The 21,630-nt window shown below is 37.1% G+C and overlaps 1 protein-coding gene across 1 annotated transcript; it reads left to right on the forward strand.

Annotated features, from left to right (window-relative positions):
* Positions 1–1,736: 1,736 nt before the first annotated feature.
* Positions 1,737–6,122, forward strand: LOC122147641 (signal recognition particle receptor subunit beta-like). The gene is given in 7 exon segments (XM_042770749.1): positions 1,737–1,887; positions 1,989–2,066; positions 2,183–2,265; positions 3,337–3,473; positions 5,078–5,115; positions 5,117–5,133; positions 5,678–6,122. Coding segments are annotated over 7 exon segments (666 nt in total). The 5' UTR covers positions 1,737–1,785; the 3' UTR covers positions 5,889–6,122.
* The last annotated feature ends 15,508 nt before the right edge of the window (positions 6,123–21,630 follow it).

A 21,630-nucleotide genomic window follows, 5' to 3' on the forward strand; every position in this document is an offset into this window, starting at 1 on the left:
AAATAAAAACATTCGGCACGATTAAAAGCTATGTACATTGAAGTCTAACACATATGCCCTGCAAATCTCTCTAACGTAAAGGATTGGAAAGGAATGTCGAAACGATAATTATAATCAACTGCGATTGGTTCAACCTGGTAAACGCTGAGAAAAGTAACACTTGTCATGTGACAGCGGCGTCTACCAGACCTAAGTTTAACAGACATTAAATTGAAAATACACAATGAGGAGATATAATATTTAAATTATGATAAATTACGGGCCGTCCAGTTTCATTCTAATTTGTTATTTGTATATACTTTTTGTTTTTCTGTGGTCAGCTGAACGGATGCTACTATGGTAAAGCTACGCTCATTAATATTAACGAACCTCCGCACCTCATGATTGATTGATTCAGTAGCGGCAACGTGTACTTATTAATATTCCTGAGGTCAGCATCAGAACCGAATTTAGTACACGTGTCATTCACTTCCGCTGTGTTCCCCTCGCTTTCCGTGTGTGGTCAAACATGAGAACGAGAAGATTCATGTGGACTTGGAGGATTTCTCCGAGGAGCAGTTCATGGAGAGTTTCATGAGGAAGAAATTCAGAGTGAAGGAGGCTGTTTTTCATCCTCAGGACATATTAGTGGCTTTAGCGCTCGTGATCCTCACACTGTCGGTAGAAGCAGCAGCTTCAATCCAGAGACAGATCAAACACATGTAAAACATTAATACGACACTCTATTAGAATTGGTTGCACTAAGTATTATTATTATTGTTGTTGTTGTTTATTTTTGCAGCATCAGCTTACAACACAGGCAACACAGCTTAATACTGATGTTATTAGTTAGACGTTCGATTTAAAATAATAACCTTTCATGGCATTGTTTTTGAAAACATTTCCCCTCTGCGGCAGTTTATTCACAGTTAACCTTAACTTTTTAACTCATTTCTTAACTGCCACCACTATCACCTGATGACATTTCAGTATGATTTGTCTAACATGCATTTCTATGAAGTCTTGTCATCAATATTATTTTTTTCCTTGCCATGTTTTTCCCCTTTTTGTGTTACAATATGTTATAACATTTTGTAACATTTCTCTCCACTAAAAGGAGTAATGAACTGTTTTTAAAAAATATAAAATAAGTTTAAAAAAATGATTCATTTGATGATCCAATGATGTCAGTTAGCTGATTTATCCTCTGATTTAAACACTGTTCATTTCTGTAAGACTTCAAAGTAAATGTCCACTGCTGGGGTATATAGTTTTACAGTTGTCCAGGTTAACCATGTAAGAAAAGTTGTTGTTTGTATTAAACTTAAATCTACTCCCCATTGCATGTAAAAAATGCGGTGCTGAGCAGTACTTGGCGATCACGTTATGTCAACATTGTCTGACCAGAGCATAAAAAAAAAAATGGTTTGAATTTGAATTATAGGAAATGTACACTACGCGAAAAATTGCCGGAACTTAGAGAATTATTTTACAATAAATTACTGAAGTCAAAAATTTACTATGAAATCGATGCATGCTGGTCATTTTCTTACAGATGGCTTGAATGAACAGCAGGATGATACAGTAATGTACTGCTCTTGTTTTACTGTGAATTCATATTATAAAGCGGTCTCTTAATCGTAGCAGTGTGAGAAATATAGTTGTTTACTGCTGTAATTGTTTGAAGTCACCATAATGGTGATTAGCATTAATTTGGGCTCTTTGACCGTTTATATTCATATTCAAAATCCAAAATGTAGACAAGTTTCACGGTTGACTTAACATTTCACTTGGTCTTTTTCTGGCATGGTAGTGTTCTTTGGGAATTTCTGGGGCTCCAGTAAAGCGAGGAACGCCGTGCTGCTGCTGGGACTCTGTGACTCTGGGAAAACTCTTCTGTTCACTCGAGTGAGTAACTCAGTTTTCATAAAAAGATTACACAGCGTAAACATTCCTGCTCTTCTGCAATACAGTCATCAGACTGGAAATGATTTGCAGTGTTTTTCCAGTTACTGCTCGGGAAGTTTGTAAGAACGCAGACGTCCATCACAGAGAACAGCACCACGTACAAGAGCAAAAATGACAGAGTAAGTGATATCACTTCTTATGCATCCGTTACGGCTGTGTGCATTTGATATGATGAAGCACAACACACATGATAACACACTGAGAGTTTAATGGGAGTATGTTTTTAATATTGCAGGGCAGCAGCTGGACTCTTATTGATGTTCCTGGTCATGAAAGTTTAAGAGTTCAGATTGTGGAGAAGTACATGGCCGTGGCTCGGTGAGTTATGAAGATAAATATGAGCTTTTCTGATTGAGGCTCCGTGCATGAAGGCCTGTGCACACTCAATGATGATGTTAGTTACATGGAAACAGTGGGTTCCTCTGGTCCTGCTCTCTGTTGTTACAGTGTTTATTATAAATTATTTATGATATATAAACCACCAATCCAATTAGGTCCCAGGAAAAGTCCCATTTTTTACTCTTATATACTGCACATTAAAATAAGGCAGTTTCAGTTTTGTAATGTGCTTATAACCCACTTTCTGTGGGTCTTAAAAAAGGTCCTCAGTGTTTTTATTTTGTTTTCCAGTGCAAATATCTAAACATGCTTAAATCAAGTTACATTTACTTGAATTGAGATGCAAAATGAAGATATGAAGTATGAATAGGGTCTGAAAACGTTATACTATTAATTATAATATTAATGGAAATTTAATGTTTAACCCATTGGCTAACTTATTTTTCTTGTTTTAAACTAATTTCAGTTTGATCAGTTTCTCGAGGAAGACATTTTGCAATTTTGCTTCTCAAGTAAATGTGATTTAAGAATCTTAAGACATTTGCACTGGAAAACAAGATCAAATCATGTTTGCTGTACAGTGTTCAATTTATTCTTTAAAGTTTCTGAACTTATTCTTGAATTAATGAACAAGTCTTAAATGTACTTTCATGAAACCTGGAGGAACCCTGATTTTATTATATACGTTTATATAACTGTAAACTGTTAGAATCGAATGGCAAGTGCAGCTGTGTTTTGTAATTTGTTCAGACTGTGGGGTGCATATAGAAACAAATTCAGATTTACTTCGCTCGTCTCAGATTCTGTATTCCTGAAAATGCACCATAAACAGCTGCTTGATCAGCAACCTGTCATTGTTTCACGTGGAGTTGCATGACTGTCTTCTTGCTCTCCTGTGAAATTGCTGTCCAGCATTCACACCTGTGTAAATGTTCAATTGTTGATCAAAATTTCTAGCTGCTGGATATTTTTTTATATATATAAAAAGACGATTTCCTGGACCGCTTCAGGGGGCACTTGGTTGATTTTCACTCCTCCGTTGTGTTGCAGAGCCATCGTGTTTGTGGTGGACAGCAGCATCTTCCAGAAGGACGTCAGAGATGTGGCTGAGTTTCTCTACTCCATCCTCACAGACAACGTAGTGGCAAAAAATGCCCCAACTCTTGTGGTAGCCTGCAACAAACAAGGTTATTGTTGAATATAACATTCAAAATTAAACATTTAAAATATATTTTACAAGGTGCTTTTATTATGTAGTCTACAGAATATCATTAGCTTTGATTAGAAAATTTAGTGGGAATGTAAGAGCAGTGCAGCAGCATTTATTTGCATCGACTTGCTTTAATATGTTTGCGTAGTGAGTCAATGTCGGACACCACTGATGATTGCTTTATAAAAATGTTCTTTAATACAGTGGGTACGGAAAGTATTCAGACCCCTTAAATTTTTCACTGTTATATTGCAGCCATTTGCTAAAATCATTTGTTTATTTTTTTTTTCCTCATTAATGTACACACAGCACCCCATATTGACAGAAAAACACAGAATTCCGTTATGTTTTCTGTAAAGTTCTTTTACTATTAAGCATAGTTTTGGTTGGAATTGTACTTTTTATGATGCTGCTAGAAAACGCTTTTATTCTGAAACATGCTTGCCATGGAATATGTGAAAATGTACCACCTGAATGTATTTTAGATTTTCATCTTATGTTATTTGAAATGTTTTATAATACTGTAAATCTTATGATGCACTGAACTTTTTTGCCATGTAAATACCATGATGCTAACATGGCGTAAAAACCTTAATAATAAATAAATAAAATAATGACAATTTGTCCTTAATACCTTTACCTGTAACAAAGAATCAAGTCAATTTTTTGCTGTACAGTGTTCAATTTGTTCTTTAAAAGTTTCTGAACTTCTCGTGAATTAAATAAACAGTCTTAAATGTCGTTCATGAACCTGGGAGTAACCTGTTTTATTATATATGTTTATATACTGTAAACTGTTAGAATCGAATGGCCAATGTGCATCTGTGTTTTGTATTTGTTTCAGACTGTTGGGCATATAGAACAATTCAGATTTAACTTCGCTCTGTCTCAGATGCTTGATTCCTGAAATGCACCATAACGCTGCGTGATCAGCCCTTTCATTGTTTTCACGTGGAGTTGCATGACTGTCTTCTTGCTCGTCCTGTGAAATTGCCTGTCCAGCATCACAACCTGTGTAAGTTTCAATTGTTGAGCAAAATTTCTAGCTGCTGGATATTATATAATAAATATAAATACTAATAGAATATAAAAAGACGATTTCCTGGACCTCTTCAGGGTGCACTTGGTTGATTTTTCACTCACTCCGTTTGTTGCAGAGCCATCGGTTGTGGTGGACAGCATATCTTCCAGAAGACTTCAAGATGTGGCTGAGTTTCTCTACTCCATCCTCACAGACACGTAGTGCAAAATATGCCCCAACTCTGGTGGTACCTGCCAACAAGGTTTTGTTTGAATATAACATTCAAAATTAAACATAAAAATATATTTTTACAGGTGTTTTTATTATGTAAGTCTAACAGAATATCCTTACTTTGTTAGAAAATTATGTGGGAATTAGATCATCGCAGCAGCAGTTATTTGCCATCGACTTGCTGTGATGCATTTTGTCAATGTCAGACACCACTGATGATTGCTTGATATAAAAGGGTCTTTAATACATATTTGCCAAATGGTTTTGGTTTTCAAATTGTGATTAAGGCTTTCATATTCTGGAGGACAATGTTTTCTTTTTTATGGCAGATATCTCTATGGCAAAATCAGCCAAATTAATTCAGCAGGCAGTTGGAGAAGGAGTTGTGAGTATTCACTTATTTCTGTTTCAGTAATTTAGTTAAAGTGCCCGTACTGTGCTCATTTATAGTTTATCAGTTTATTTTTGCGGTCTGCTAGGATACATTAACATGAGTCACATTATTTTTGTAATACTGTACATTGCAGCACCTCTTTTCACCGTCTGCTTGAAATGCTCTGTTTAGTTCCTCTCTCTTCAAAGCCCACTCAGCTTTGATTGGTCAACAATGTTTCCGCTCCTGAGGCTTCATGACCAGCTATAAACACTGTTATATCTATGATAACTGTTACATCGTTATTGCAAATCAAGGTGGGGACTATGCAAACATGCAACATGTTGAAGTAGCTAAATCACAGAAATAACGTCAGTACTAGAAACGAGATGTTTCAAGTGTTTTCTGTAGGAAAGAGCTCACTTTGGCGTGGGCTTTGTAAATGTGCAGATGCTTTACATGCACAAGATGCTCATCTGTGAAACCTCTAGTAACATGTCATATGTGTTGCTGTTACTTGTAATGGATTGATTGTAGGTTTGTGTCTTCTCCGCAGGAATACTCTGAGAATGACGCGTTCTGCGGCCCTCTCCTCTCAGGATGGGGCTGTTGGGGGCTCGGTGTACCTGGGTAAGAAAGGCAAAGATTTCGAGTTCTCTCAGCTGCCCAATCGGGTGGAGTTCATTGAGTGCAGTGCACTTGGAAGCAAAGGAGAAGATGGAGATGCTGATATTCACGCTCTAGAGAATTGCCTGGCCAAGATCTGAAGAGCTTAAATCTCCACAACTGGAATTAAGCTTTTTTTTTTGTTATCTTTGGAATTTTCTTTCAGTATTGTTATACCAATCCAACAGTATACAGCATGTTCCAACAGATACTGCACGTTGCGTATTCAACCAGACTCAAAGTATGTTGTATGAATGCAAACATTGGCACTTCTATTAGCTTTTCCTTGCCTTAGTGTTTTCACTTTCACTCAGAGCTCTTTTTGAGTTACAAACTGCAGCTCATGTGCCATTTCGCTTCTATTCAGCGGGGTTGTATTTGTTTTACACTAGAGGCAAGTGAGACCTTGTTTAAATTATCTTAAAGACTCCTTTTTTAAAATGACTCTCTTTTTCATGGTGCTTTTCCAAGTTTTGTGGTAATGTTCAAGTTCAAATGTTTAGGCTATACTTTGAAGGTTATTTTAAGGGAGTAGTGCAGGGTGAAAACAGTTAAAGCTTCTTTGTATTAAGCTCTTTAAAGCTCTGTTTGGTGAATGTTGTTGGCTCTTGTCTTTTGGTCAATTAGGCCACTCCCTCCTCAGGGTCCTATCTCGGGACAGACCAAAGAGTGTTGTGAATCAACACGAAATTTCCACAGCTTTTGCCAAGCATAGCCTAGAATGATTGAACTAAAAAAAGTTTTTTTTCGAAAATTATTCATATGGAAGTGTCTGACGTGCAAAGTGCGTGACTGGTAGTGACCTAAAGAGTTTTTTTTTGTGTTTTGCGTGGATGTTGTTTAAGAGTTTTTTGCGGGGATTTAGTTTGAGGGATGGATACCACCAATGTTTTACATTGTCATGTTTATAATATCTCAACAAGTGGGCAAACTTTTCCTGGAGTTTTATGCAAACAGTTATTTGGAGGGTTGCTGCATGGACTCAACACAGAAGGACCTTCTGGTAAATTTCTATGCATATTAGTACAGAACAGATCTTGGACAAGTAAGAAAATAAAACTGATAAGCTTGCGCCATAAATTCATAAAGGTCCCAGACCTCTAGCCTGGTTTCGACTTTGCATGGGCTCTTAGGAAAATGTAACCGTTGTTCTTCCACAGTATCTATACTTGAACAATTTCTGGACCATCTAGAATATTCCACATCCCCCTACAACATCAATTCTGGGGTGGCTTTTAAACAGACATTAATTGACAAACTGACTCGCCCATGGCATTATGGGATAGTAAAAGAATCTCTGGCCATTACATGACACAAATCGCAGTGCAAGTAATGTTAGGAATACTGGGAGGTCAGACCCCAATGGCCTAATTCGCCTGAATGATAATAGCTCCTCATCCGTGCCGCCTGACTGAGGGCTGAGCCACACAGTGAAAATGTGAATGACTATGAGTTTTTGTGATACAAATATGGTCCCAACCAGCCAGTTTAAAAAGAGTGTGCTGGTTCAATCACTTTTAGTAGTATGGTTTACGTTTTATTGGTTCTTATATGCAACAATGGTCATGCCAAAAACTCTTAACAGATTCAGCCAACTCTTCAGTTCACGTATCAAAACTACATCTGGTTTCAAAAAAGCTCAGTGGCATGCAACCTATTTAGTCACCTCCTCAAAAATGCCAAAATCAGATCAAAAAGCATGTGAGCAATAAATAACTTAGAACAGAAAAAGCTAATTTAAGATGTAGATTCTTACATGAAGTTTACATAAACTTAATAACATTTTACACAGACCGACTTATACATTCCCAAACATTTATAGTTCATTCAGTGAATACCACGATGGGCCTTGAACTTTGTCTGCTACCAGCAGACCTCGGCTTTCCCATCGACACAGCTGGACAAAACCCTGGTCACTTTCTCCCCATGATTAAACAGAGTTTTTATTAGTGTCTCTGAACTAGAGGAAGCCAGCATACACCACTCATCTTGTCATTTCTAGATTTTGTCACTAACTTGTACATGGAAGGACACTGTCTTCGCTCTGGCTTTAGGTCCTGTTTTGCGGACTCTTACCGATTCCCTCTCATTGGCCTCCAAAGGCATATTGAATGAGGTTCCAGAGAGAGAGAGCCCCCGAGCCTAATTCGTTCCCTTCCCATGGCCAGCCAGTATGGGTTGTGATAGGAAAGCTGATGAAGTGGCTGGTTCACTGAGTGATGACTCTGTGTCCATGCCAGACCATCTGCTGTTTTTGTTTCATGCCAATTAATCTTGAAATTCTGACAATAATTCAAATCAAAAAACCAATGCCTCATGCAACCATGTGTAGCATCTTTTTTTGGATTGGGGTTAAGATGCTAGTGGTTTTTTGCCTGCTAATTTCAAATGGGCTACACCTCTTTTTTTTTTTGAAGGTACCGTAAGTTTCCATTTTATAAAGGCAAAAATAAAACAATAACATAAATTTGGTGCATAACTAATTAAGAGGGTCATATGATGTGAGTTTCAAGTTTCCTTTCTCGTTGGAACTGTTACAAGCTGTTTAGTGGCCATAGAAAAGTTCCCTAAAGTGGCAAAGGACTACAGTCTCAAACCCAAAGAGATATTCTATTATAAAAAGTTAAGACCTCGTCCACGCCCTCCTAAAACGCATCCGTTTAAAAAAACCCCCCACATGTCTATGGTACTCAAATGTACACGGCCCAAATGTCCGCGCAAAGAAAGAAGGCTTAAGTCTTTATTCTTGTTGTATTGTTTACCGCTGCCGCCATGTCGTGGGATGCTGTTTCAGTTGTGAAAGTGAAACTAGAATACTTTGTTTGGCCTTCCAAAAGAGACACAACTAGAACACAACACTGTTCGAAGAAAAAGCAAGAACAGTTAGCAAGAGTCACCCAAAATATTTGAAAGGTGTGTGCAACACCAAATTTTAACGGTCAGGGAACTGTTTTATTCCTATCCTTGTGAAGGAAAAGGGACTACAGTGCCCGGCCCGGCGTTCTGAATCACAACACCGTAAGCAAGGGCTGGCCCTGGGACAAAAAAAGGGCCCTGGGCATTTTTTGCTCAGACCGTGTCCCACCGACATCGGTCAGACCACACCCAAACCAGTTACAAACCAATCCTTGCAGTCCCTGTAGCTATGCTTATCTACTGTTCCATTCCCAGAGCGTAAAAAACCCTACAAAGCTGCGAATAAGTGCCATGGACCAGTGTGACTCACTCTTCTCTTGACTGAGACTCCCTGGTGATCAAACTGAACTAGAAAAGCTGGGTGGCAGTGGAGTGGCTACACAAAGTGAGGGCATCCTGAGGTGACGTGAGGTTGAGAGAGAGAGAAAGGGCGCAGAGGGGACGCGAATGATACTAAATGATGGAAAATGATGCACCATACAGTAGATAACAATGTAGGAGAGATGTTGCACATGCTGGCGAGACTTTACGTAGTGGAAGCTGGTGCTCGTGACACATCGAACAAAGACAACAAACATACAAAAGTGAGGGCTTCTGCTGCGCAGCAACGGAGCGTCCCCCATTTTCACATAATGGAGTCCCCTTCCCTCTCCAATATTTATGATATTTTCTACTACTATCAATAATCTCATCTCACCTACAATAACAGAGTTCCTCGGTAGCTTGCTTTCTCTGCAAACCAAACCCACAGGAAGGTACTTTTTTTTGCATATCAAGGGAATAGTCAGCTGAAGTTGCAATTGAATAAGTTAACTCTGCTAACCTGGCTACAAAAACAATGCAAAATAGCTTTATGCTGTGTGTTATTTGGACTTTAGCTGGACTGAGTGGCTAGTGCAGTAGGTGACTAATGGACAGACTTTATAATAGCAACAACGATTATAATAATATCTATTAATTTAGGTAACCATCATCTTCGTCATGGCCCACCCAGGCCCACACACACACACACTATCCTCCTGCACCTGCCCTGATTAACACTCCCTCCCTGTTAATCATGCTTAGCTACCATGATTACCGTTTCAATTTCACTCTCCTGCTCACTCTGTCCCTCCTTGACTTCACTATCAGACACCTGCTCCCTCTGCCATGGCTAGTCACCTTCCTCCATGTGCTATGTTCACCTGTTTTTGCAATACTCAGGTACTGTAGGTTTGGAACTGAAGCTACAGCACTAAACACGGTTATTTTTAACGCTGAGGCATCAACCCTAGAATTTTATTTTTGGCCTGCAACTTCTTTCAGACCTCCCTTGCCCTTTTGTTTCCATCCTAATCCATTGTGATTTCTGGCTCTGAGCCACTGACTGCATCTGGACACAAGAAACAGAGGGGAGGGGTGGAGCCTGTTAAGAGATGATTGGCAAGCCCAGTGTCAGTATGGAAAATGAACCGAAATGGGCCAGTCGTTGGCCATATTATATCGACCACCCCCCAAGTGCATCGGCCCACCGGGCATTTGCCCGGTATGCCAGATTACCAGTCCAGCCCTGCCTGTAAGTATGTTTTCATATTTAAAGTATTTGCCACTGATGATTCAAACACGAGTTTTGAGCAGTGTAGAGTAGCGCTTGTTGTTCGTCGTTTCTCGGATCACAAACGCAGACATGGTTTTATGTTCACACGGCACAATACGCAACACACTCTGCACAATATCAGTACAAGTCAATATAATCAGTAATTATGTCCCCACTGGATGCAAAAAAAATGCCTTGTTTGTAATGGGTTTTATTGTTTTTGTTTCGTCGTGATGGGACACACGGTATGACAGTATGGTGAGGGGCATAACATTTCTGTTTCTTTAAGATTATAATTAAAAGGCCTCAAATTGGAAGTACAATCTGGGCTTCCTTTTTCTATTAATTCTTCAATAGGTAGATCTTGTCTTTATAAAGGCCGAGGTCAGGGATCTTGGGCTTAAAACAGTTGGTGACCACTGATCTAAACTTTTCTTAAGACAGTCAGTTCTCCTCGGACATTTATTATTTTAAACCCCATCCCCCAATTAAATTACTTTAGTCCGATTTATGGCTGGTATACCGGTGAATCTCTATTTTCAATGTTTATTTTATATCTTTATTTTATTTATATGTATATCTAATTTTCTTTTTATTTATATGTATATCTATTTTTTTAATCTATCTATCTTTTTCATGCCTAAAGTTTTGGACAGAAAACATGTTAAATTTTTTGGTAGCAGTACAAGAGATGGCCAGCTGACAAGACACATATGATATGCATGTTACATAAAACTATAAAAGCACCCCAGCCAAAGTCAGTCCTTTTTTTTTTTTTCATGCAGGACATATCGGCACTTCTTAAAGGTATTCGTCAGATATTTTGTAATTTGCTTGATGCATGCCTGTGCAAATGATAAAATCACCCAGCCAAAATTATTATTTTTATTATTATTTTTACCGGCAAAGAAACCATTTACATTATTTGATTAGAAGAGGAGATACTACTATTGCAACATTTTAAAAAAATATCTTAAGGTATAATAATAATAGTATTAAATTTTATTTTATAGAACAAAATTGTAACAAATTACAAGACTAACATTTATGCCTATCTTTTTCAAACCACAGACCTTCAAGCTTCTCTTTTTATTTACACCATATTTATAAATGTGTCTCAGTACAAATTTTGGGAAGGTGGTTGGTGTGTTGCCTTTTATAAATGCATGGAGCAAAAACATGGACCTGCGATACAAAAATTATTTCTCTATATTAACTGATCAAAGCTTTAAACTAATCCTTCACAGCACTCATAACTGATGAACTAAGGAAATGACTCAAGTCAAAACTCAACACCTCAGAAAGCTGCGAACTGCTGTCATCACTCTCCTCTTCACTCTGTCCTCCACCACTGACTGCTGATGACTGACACCTATTTCACTCGTAATCAGCATCAGAAACAAGGGGCCTCATTTACAAAATGTGCGCACAAACACTCTGTTTGTCTCTCTTTGTGCACAAGGCAGAGATCTGAAACCATTCAGCTGCGCACAATTTCCAACCTTCCCTCCACATTCAAGCAGACTTGCGTAAAGCAACACTCAATCCTACATCAGCTGAAAATTACAGACCAGTCTCTATCTTTCCTTTCTTGTCAAAAACTATGAAAAATGAATTCTATATAGGGCTGAGTGGTGTAAAATTTCTAACTTGATTAGCGTTTTTCACTCGCTTGTAGGGGTGAAACGGATCGTAGTTGATCGTTTGCACTTGTTTCTAAGTCTTGCTGATTAAAAAATTCAAGCATTTTAAACCATTCACACGCACTCAGAGCTGCGCACACTCATTCAAAGCGCGCACAGAGAGCCGCATTTTAGACAATGCATGTACACAGAATTGGTTCATCTTTTGCGTATCCTTGTTTCTGAATGAACCCATACACACAAAATTATCTCAAAATAATTGTCTCTTCAAGTATTCTCGTAAACACAGTCGGTTATGTCTTAAGTGAAGGTATACAGAGGAGAAAGAAATCTCCTGTGCAATATTATGTTGATCCGTGCATTTGTTCTTAAAGGGGCAGCAGCCTTTAAATACCTGCTGTTTCATAAGCGCCACCTGCTGTCAGAGAGTGACATTTGCGCCTCATTCACAAAGCTAAAATCAGACCATTCTGTTTTTGCTTCAAATTTAGAAATGATACAATATAAATAACATGTATTTAGCATCTTTTTTGGATAGTAATTCAAATGATTGCCTCTGATTTTAAATAGAGCACAGACAAAGTCTTTGTCTATATGAAGAGATTTCTTTTAGTCGTATAATTTTTTATTTGATTTGGGATTTGTTTTAAAATTTCAAGTTAGTTTTATTATTTAACATTTCAGTTTCACAAAGAACTATGCAGCATTTTGTCTGAGAAATAATGAAAGGACACCTTTTCATTTGTAATTTGTCTTAAATCCAGTGTTCGAATTGAGGGGGGGGCTGGGGTGGTCCCGGACCTCCCTGAAGCATTAAGGGAACCCCCACAGCACCCAAAAAAATATACTTGGGGGGTCCCCTGGTTTTTCAATAAAACTTTAATAATTAAATTAAATTTAATTTAATTTAAATTTGTGTTCCTTTTCACTGCATATTCGTATACCCATGGTAGGCACATCGGATCGGTCCTGGATGCTGATTTCCCCTGCAGAGTTTAGCTCCAACCCTGATAAAAAAACCTCACTTGTCTGTAGCCTTAGTAATCCTGAAGACCTGGATCAGCTTGTTCAGTTGTGTTTGATTAGGGGTTAAGGCTAAAACTCTGCAGGACATGTGGCACTCAGGACCGACGTTGCCTATCCCTCGTATAGCCTAATAAAATTTGCATTTTAGAAATGCTCACCAAAATTCCAAGATACGGGGCAGAAAATGTAGATATCTCTATATCATTTCATAAGTTTCATCGATATCACACAAGAGTCAAAAATCAAAGTTGTATTGATTTTATACTAACATTCATAAACAAGATTATAATATTTAAGAGCTTACGTTTTAGACACATTTGTCTCTTTTTTTTGCGCTATTTCGGCAACAAAAATGTTCCAAAAAGCAACAGCACATGTTTTGTTGTGTCTCTAAAAAACCTGACACATTTGTTCTGAATAATTAACCATTTAATATTCTGTTCAATCGCATGACTCAGTATTAACAGGGACTTGCTTCCCCTACTGGGGTTTTAAAATTAAATATAAAATAATTCCATTTTTTTTTTTTTTTCCCCCCCAAAGATAAAAATTATCAGTATGTGGCACAGTTTAAAAAATTAAAATCACACATTATAGTTAATTTAGGCATTTTGTACCTGCAGGTTGTCAAAGCATACATACTTGCAGTTTGCGAACGGTATGTATACTGCTTCTAACACTGCTACTTCAGATGCAGCTTCTGTATTTCCTCTGCATTGTATGAATTTTGTTGTCAAGGTATTTTATTTGTTTAGTAACAGCTCTAAATGTCTTATTGTGTAATTGACTTTATTGATTTTATGTAAGACACACACTTGTATAGGGAAAATGGCTTTACAAAAGGTAAAAATGCCCTTAAAGAGGTAAAAATCATTTTAAACTGGTTTGGAAAGATTGAGTACAAAATAATTTCTGTGACACAAATTGGAAATAAAAATAAATTTCATGGGGTCCTTAATTAAAAGACTCACTCACTCTGTCGGAGTTTAATTGTGAACAAAGAAAGTTATATATCTATTCTCAAGGTCTAACAAACCTGTGAATCTCCTTCCCCATTAATAGTAAATTAATATTGTGATAAAAATATAGTATGATATAGGAAAAATATTGTGTTAATATTTTTTGGGCATATCGCCAATAACTTTCCTATCAGAAGAAAGTCATTAACGTCCTTAGTGATCAACGCTAGATTTTGCCAATTACCACAATTTCACCTTGCATGTATAACACCTAAAATGTAACAGGAAAGCACCATAAATCAGAAGTAGAAAGTAAAATAGCTACCAAGAGTAAACGCTGTATACAGTCAAAACCCCATGCTACATCTGCAGAATTATATGCTGAGTCATTTTAACCATAAATCCTCAGTTCTAGCCAACTGTTGTATGCATGTGCAAGCCAGGGTTCAGTTTGTGCTTGACCTGAAATCCTGCTGTGACATATGTCGAAGTGTTAAGCAGAAAGCTCCAATGCTACTGGCAATTGTTACTGGTTGCTACTGGCTCACGCAGGTTTAGAGACCCGCGATCACAGGTCAGTTCACCTCCCCTGCCCTGGCTGCCACCATATGCTCTGATTAGCCGGGCGAGCATATGGCCAAAAGATCTTATCTCAGTATTTTTAATGATATGCTATATATGGTATATATCAAATCAGATTGCTACATTTTTATATTTGATAAAAAATATATATATATATATATATATATATATATATATATATTTCTCTTAATATCCGCCCAATTTTGTACAATAAATTTTTTATATATTGAAGGCAATGAAAACAAATACAAGCTAAAGTAGGTTATGCTCTCCATCATGTGCAGAAAAGAGGCTAAAAATCATATTACATTCCCAACACTGTAACACTGCAATCTAAAAACAAAACAAAGCTTTTTAAGGTAGTAGTCTAATTCACTAAACTAAAAATGAAAAGTAAATAAACAGATTAATTGTATTTTTATTTTTTGATTACCGGCCAAGGCAGCCATCTGCTGCAAAAATGGAAATCTTACAGCTTACTTGTAAAGTTTAAAATTCTGCCATAAAAGTGACAATAGCCTGCGCTCCTAGATTGTAAGCTTAGCCTGTTTTGTTGAAGCTTTGTTCACTTAGAAGTTCGTGAAGTTTAGCGAAAATCGCGATGCAAAAAAGCTCTCCCTGACAGCAAAAATGGAAATATTTCCATGATTTTCTTAACATTTCACAGATGGAGAATACCTGTAAAACCTGTGTAGTGGAAGCTATGCACCGAAAGAAAAACAGCACACTCCTCAAAAGCATTGGGAACAGTGCACGTAGCTCATCTTTCAACCAGCACATGTCAGAGGATCTTATGGGGTGAGCTGCTTTAAACCAGACATGGCTAACTATATCTTACCAGTTATTATTAAAGCCATTAATATAAAGCATGTCTCATGCTTGTAGAGCCAGGGAATTTATTTATGCATCTCTTTCCTGCAGCAGCTCACTATGTGTCCTCTGCTATTATTCAGGTGCGTAACGTATCAAAACTACTTCCAAATCGATATATGTATTGCCTCATACCATATCAGCTTATAAAAATATATCGAGAGTATCGTATTGCAAACTCGACATACCGCTTCAGCCCTAAGCTCTGATTCAGAGAAAAACCCAGCACAAAGCACATGTGTGGCATGACCACCCAGTCCATATATTTCACACGCTAAACACAGAGTCAAAATGTGACAACCCAGTTTAGAGCTGCTACATGCTTATAGGGAAGAGTTCAACTCACAATAAAAAAATCTGCAATCGCTTCTACACATTCATGTCAATCCAAACTCTCAAAGATGATTATGACTATTAAAACTTGAATTATCGACAATTATTTCAGAAAGATTTACTTTTCCACAATGAGAACTCCTTGCCAACAAAATGATTCCTGGAATTTATCACATCAAAAGACTCGCATTTCAAACATAAATTGTCTATAGTGGTGTCTTCAATGTTTTAATTCTGAGATTATACTCAAAAGTGGCAGTGAATGAAATGGGGACGCATCATTAGGGAAACAACTGGAGCACAAGACACTCATGAAGGCTAATATGCTGACTGACAATGAAAAAGCGTGGCATGAAAGCCAATGGAGTGTTTATCAAAGAAAGAAAGGGGGTGTAGGAGAATGATCACTGTGCTAATGAATATGAACAATGACTGATGGGTTATATGCAGCAGAAAGTACTTGAGGATGTTTTTTTCAAAATATAATTTTTAGTTTTTTTTTTTTTTTCCTATAGCTTCATAAAGCCTAGCTGACAAAATAGGAAGGACACACACACACAAACACACACACACACACACACACACACACACACACACACACACACACACACACACACACACACACACACACACACATGTAAAACACACACACACACACACACACATGTAAAAATTTGAATATTTAATAATGATTTTAAAGTGCTTTTAATTTGGCTATTAAAATGACGTGTCTCTGATTAAATTAACAGCCTAAAGTCAACACTCAGAGGCTGTGTTTCCAATCACACCCTTCACCCCTCATTCACCATTTAAACAATCAACAAAACAGCTTTACTCAGCTTCAATTATTACTAACCAGACTGACTTTGCTTCCGTCTAGATCAAGAGATCAAAAGATCTTATTGAGAGTTACAGAGATTTAGATGATGATATTTTATTGTTTCATTTAGCGTTACCATTGTGGAGATCAGTATTTACTCTAGTTGGGCTCCTGACCCTTGAATTCGGAGCTTTATGTTTCATTTGATTGCTATATCTGTGTCTTTAAGATACATGTGTTTTAGCAGCATTTGGCCTGTTGGATTATGGCTGTTCTTAATGGCTACTAATCTACTACACTGACTTAAAGTGCTGTTGGAGTAGTTTGGTGTTAAGTTATATATGAGTGTTTTACGCACATATCATTATTGTGTTTATATTATTTTTTTTAATTTTATAAGATTGAACAGTAATGTTGTGACAACTTTCAGAACATAAGGATTTAAGACCAGTTTGGTTTAAAATATTTTCAGCTTTTGATGTCAGTAACACTTAAAAGAGACTGCATAAGCAATCCAGCATATGAATCTCTCAACAATGGTGACAATCAAAGGTTTATGATGCAATGCATGCTGGAGTACCATCCTGGGACAAAAACTCATCCATGACTCCCAGCATGCAATGCGGCATGAATAAATTATGCCCCTAGATTGTTCACTTATTTTCTTGAATTCACTTATGTGCTTGTATTTTTTTTTTTTACTTAAGTTTTAGTAGCATGTTTGTGATGTTCAGAACTTATCTGATTTATTTATTTTGTAGATTGGTCACCATTGTTTGTGATTAATCCGCTGATTCTTGATGTGTCTGTCTAGAATTTCAACAAAGGTTATTTTTTATAGTGGTATTTTCTTAACAGTCTTTCATAAATTATGGCTCAGCACTGATCATTCTTTTTGCTGTAGTATCTCAATGTTTCAATAAGAGAAAAGACCACGGGACTGTCTACAGACAAATAATAGAAGGGTCTGGAGTTTTTGCCAATCTATAAGAGCAACGTATTTACCCATCCTTTTATTTTAATCGCTAGAACTTTTTTTTGCTATAACAAGTTCCAAAGACGACAGTTTTTGTAGCAATGACAAGCCAAAAAAATCTGCGGCTCCCTAGTGTTAAAACACTGATCACGGTGTTTCAACAGAGCACACGTAACTAAACTAAACACTGTGTATTCGCCTCATCATGGGTATTGTGAAAAAAACACCTAAACCATCTGTAATCTCTCAATATGGATCGTTCTGTAGACATCTGACAGCACCCAAAGAAATAAAGTCTCTGCATTTGGTTAGTAATTGTGCGAATCTGGTGAAGTTGTTTAGGCCGTTAGTTTAAATCAGATCTTAAGAGACTTTGATGTAAAATTTTTCTTTGCTACTTTCCTTTGACTACTTCTTCTCTAAGGCTGTGGCTGAAGTCCAGTGTGGAGTTCATTAGTGTTTAGTTTCCCCGTTCCTTCGGATGCAGCTCCTTGGTAAAACCAAGGTGTTTATCATCAGCGTGTCGATGCTACATCATGCATTAATCCTGGAAAGTGTGCTCAGTAACTTTAACTATCTCCGATTCATGTTATGCTCTAAACACTCTGTATGTGTGCACACAGTGCGGGTCGTTGTGGGTCATTTAAAACTGAGGGATTTTGTTTATGGGGTGTCTTTAAAGCGGCTTAAACAGATTTTATACTACATGCTGTGCTTAAGAACAGCGCGATGGAACCGGCAAAATTCAAGTAACAGTAATAGAATACGTGTAATTAAATTTAATCAGGAAAGCAACTGGGTGTACACAAATAAAAAAAAAACAAAAAAAAAAACAAACAGATTACCTGCTGGCATCGCCGGCTGCTGCCTGCTAAATAACTTCATTTGTCTCATGTTTTGGGTGTCTTGCCCAAACGTGTTAAGACATAACAAGGAAAAACGACGGCAATATACTGGTACTAAACAGTAACAAGGTCAAATTTATCACAAATAAGAAAAGCAAAAGTTCATTTTGAGATAAAAATATTTGTGAACATCCATAGAGAAAAAGTTATGCAAAGTCATACACTGATAAGGAGAGCTGAATACTGAACTCAGCTGTATTAATGTGTGTTTGCACACAGAGAGATCTGTTAGTTTACCGTAGTTTTGTGGTTGACCATTGTGCTGGAGAGTAGAGCCTGTGCTTCAGTCAATGATGAGCCACAAACACTGATATTCTACCGCTTTGTACAAAGACAGTAAATGTAGATCCACTGATACAGTGATGATCTTTGTGTTAAGAATATTCAAGCGCATACATGTGTGCTATAGCTGACAAATAAACCGCAGTGATTAAGAAATTAAAAATCATGTTTTTTAGTTACACTTTAGTATTTGCAGTTTTGTATTGAGAAATATTCCCTTTTCAGTGGATTCAAACTTCTGGAATAAGTTTACAGTACTAACGCTTGTATGAATGCTGGTTTTATACTCTGAACCGTTTGAAGCTAAGGGAGCAGAGTTAATTTCTTATGGTGGAATTACGGTAAAACACTTTAAAAAATTAAGAGTTGTAAATTAATGGTTGAGAACTGTAAAATTAGCAATTTACCTTTTACTGGCGCCTACTGCTGCCAGTAAATTCACCTGCCATTTAACGGCACACCTTTTTACAGTGGCAACACACATTCCACCTAAATTTCTAGAAATCCGGCTTGAGATCCGTCTGCTCCTAATCAGATTTCACAAAGTAGCTTTCTTTTTGTACTTCTTCTTATCAGGTTTTTATGTAAAGGCTTAAACATGCTTGAATGCTTGCCTTAAAGGACATCTTAAACCGAGAGGGTCAGTAAATTCTGTTATCATTTACTCATCCTCGTATAGGTACCAAGAGAAAAGCTTTCTTCTGTGGAACATAATATAAAATCTCTCAACACAAATGTCTAAAGCAAAGCTCATTGGTTATCAAATTATTTCAAAATACCTAAGAGTCAAAAAATGCTTGAGGGTATAAAAATGATCACAGAATTCCCTTACTTTGGGGTGAACTATCCTTTTAATAGAACATGAAAGGGAAATGCTTTTTTCCTCTTTTTTTAATGTATTAAACTCTTATTTTCTTTTTGTAAAACAATCAAATAGACTCTTTATAAGTGCAATAGTTGTGTCCAATTAGTACTGGGCACAGTGCAGCCATTATAAGGCAATTACATTATTCATAGTCAACACATCTTCTTACGATCTTTATTATGACTATGTTCCACATTTTAGAATAGGATAGAAGACTGTAAACACATTAAGCGATTAACTTGAAATCATCTTCACTGAGACCTTTTATTTATAATCAGGGGGTGCGTAATAAGATCCCGGACCTATGCATAGGTGAGTCTGATGGGCCCCCATGCCTTAACCCCCCCCCTCACTTCCCATTAAAATATCATCCCAGGTAAAATAAAATATATTCAAGACTTTTCAAGGGTCCTCTCTCTTCCTTTGGGGCCCTGATAATCAGTAACTGCTTTTTACCCCCAGTCCGACGCCTCTCCCTGACAATAACCTGTATAGCAAATTTAAATGTGTCCTGCTTTTTACCTTTTGTTAGCTGCATTTATTATTTTTCTTCCACACAAACAACGATTATTAGAAACTGCCAGGCCTGTAATGAAGCTTCCAGTCCACATGTGCTTAGATGATGGCGATACATTTGTATCGTGATTGCGTTAATTCGTGTCTCCCTATGATGTGGTCGTAATCGCGTTATGTCCACGAGGAGATCCTTGAATAATTTCATGTTGTTGCTTATTTAACATTTTAATTATTGTGATATAGTACATTTATGGACAAAATATCGCAATAATTAAAATTTTAAATAAACAACAACATGACAAATAATATGTAACTCATCGCACAAAAACAAAATAACAGTTGTTGGATCATTCCAACAACAAAGGTAAAGTTCACTTACTTTCTCAACAGCACTGTGAATGTTTAATTAGAACGTTTAATAAAAAACATGAAATATTGGGGAAATTAAGTATATTGTGTTTGTTTATATTTGTGACTTTGATGAAGATGACATTTAATGATCAAAAATGCAGAAAACTAATTCCAAATATTTCATTTTTAACTACTACTAAAGTTTTGCCAAATCAAAATTTGAATGTTGGCTTAGACAGAAACAATAGATAGATATGTAAATAGATTATGATAGAAATAGATTGAAATAGAAATAGATTCAGATGAAATTCACAGTCATTTAAGCGTTAGTTCACCCAAAAATGAAAATAAGCCCATAAATTACTCACCCTCAAGTCATCCTAGGTGTATATGACTTTCAAATTACTCACCCTCAAGTCATCCTAGGTGTAAATTGTTTAATGGCACTCTGTGTTCTCTGTTGCATTGCTTCAGTCCAAAAGAAGGGAAATAAAAGGCATCCATCCATAAAATAAAGTGTCTACACATGGCTCCGGAGTGTGAACAAAGTCCTCCTGTAGCCGAATCGATGCGCTTTTTGTAAGATTATATTTAAGTGTAATAATCAATTTAATAAGCTTGTGCTCCACTGTGGACACAGAAGCAGTTACGGGCGGCATGAACTATGAGGTTCGGTTTTTGTGCATGCACCGCCTCAGAAAGTGAAGAACATGGACGCGCAGCGGAGAGATAAAAAATAAACACAAAGTCATTAAATTCGAAAGTTACAAAATGATGATTTGTAAAAGAAGAAATGTCCAGAGGATTTCGATACAAGCCACGAGGTGCAGAGAGGGTTTGCCTTACTAGACGTATGGTAGCTCTGCTTTGTTTTGCTACTTGTTACCAAAATGTTGGTTTACTGCGATACTCCACGGCGGAATGTGCATGTGATGACCTTTCTACGTCATGCTCCTGGACCTGCTTCTGTGTACAAACTGTTGGCACCAAGCTATTAGTAAAGTGATTATTATGTGTTGGAATATGGACATTGTGTTTTACAACAAAAACACATCGATTCGCTACAGGAAGGCATTGGTTAACACCCCGGATGCCATGTGATCACACTTTTTTTTATGGATTGGCGCTTATTTATTTAAAACTTATTTGTTGGACTGATGCACTGCAACACACGCTGAGTGCCATTTATTAAACCAATTAGGAAAAGATCAAAGGCAAAATTT

The sequence above is a fragment of the Cyprinus carpio genome, chromosome A15 (assembly GCF_018340385.1).
Source record: "Cyprinus carpio isolate SPL01 chromosome A15, ASM1834038v1, whole genome shotgun sequence".
NCBI classification, from domain to species: Eukaryota; Metazoa; Chordata; class Actinopteri; order Cypriniformes; family Cyprinidae; genus Cyprinus; species Cyprinus carpio.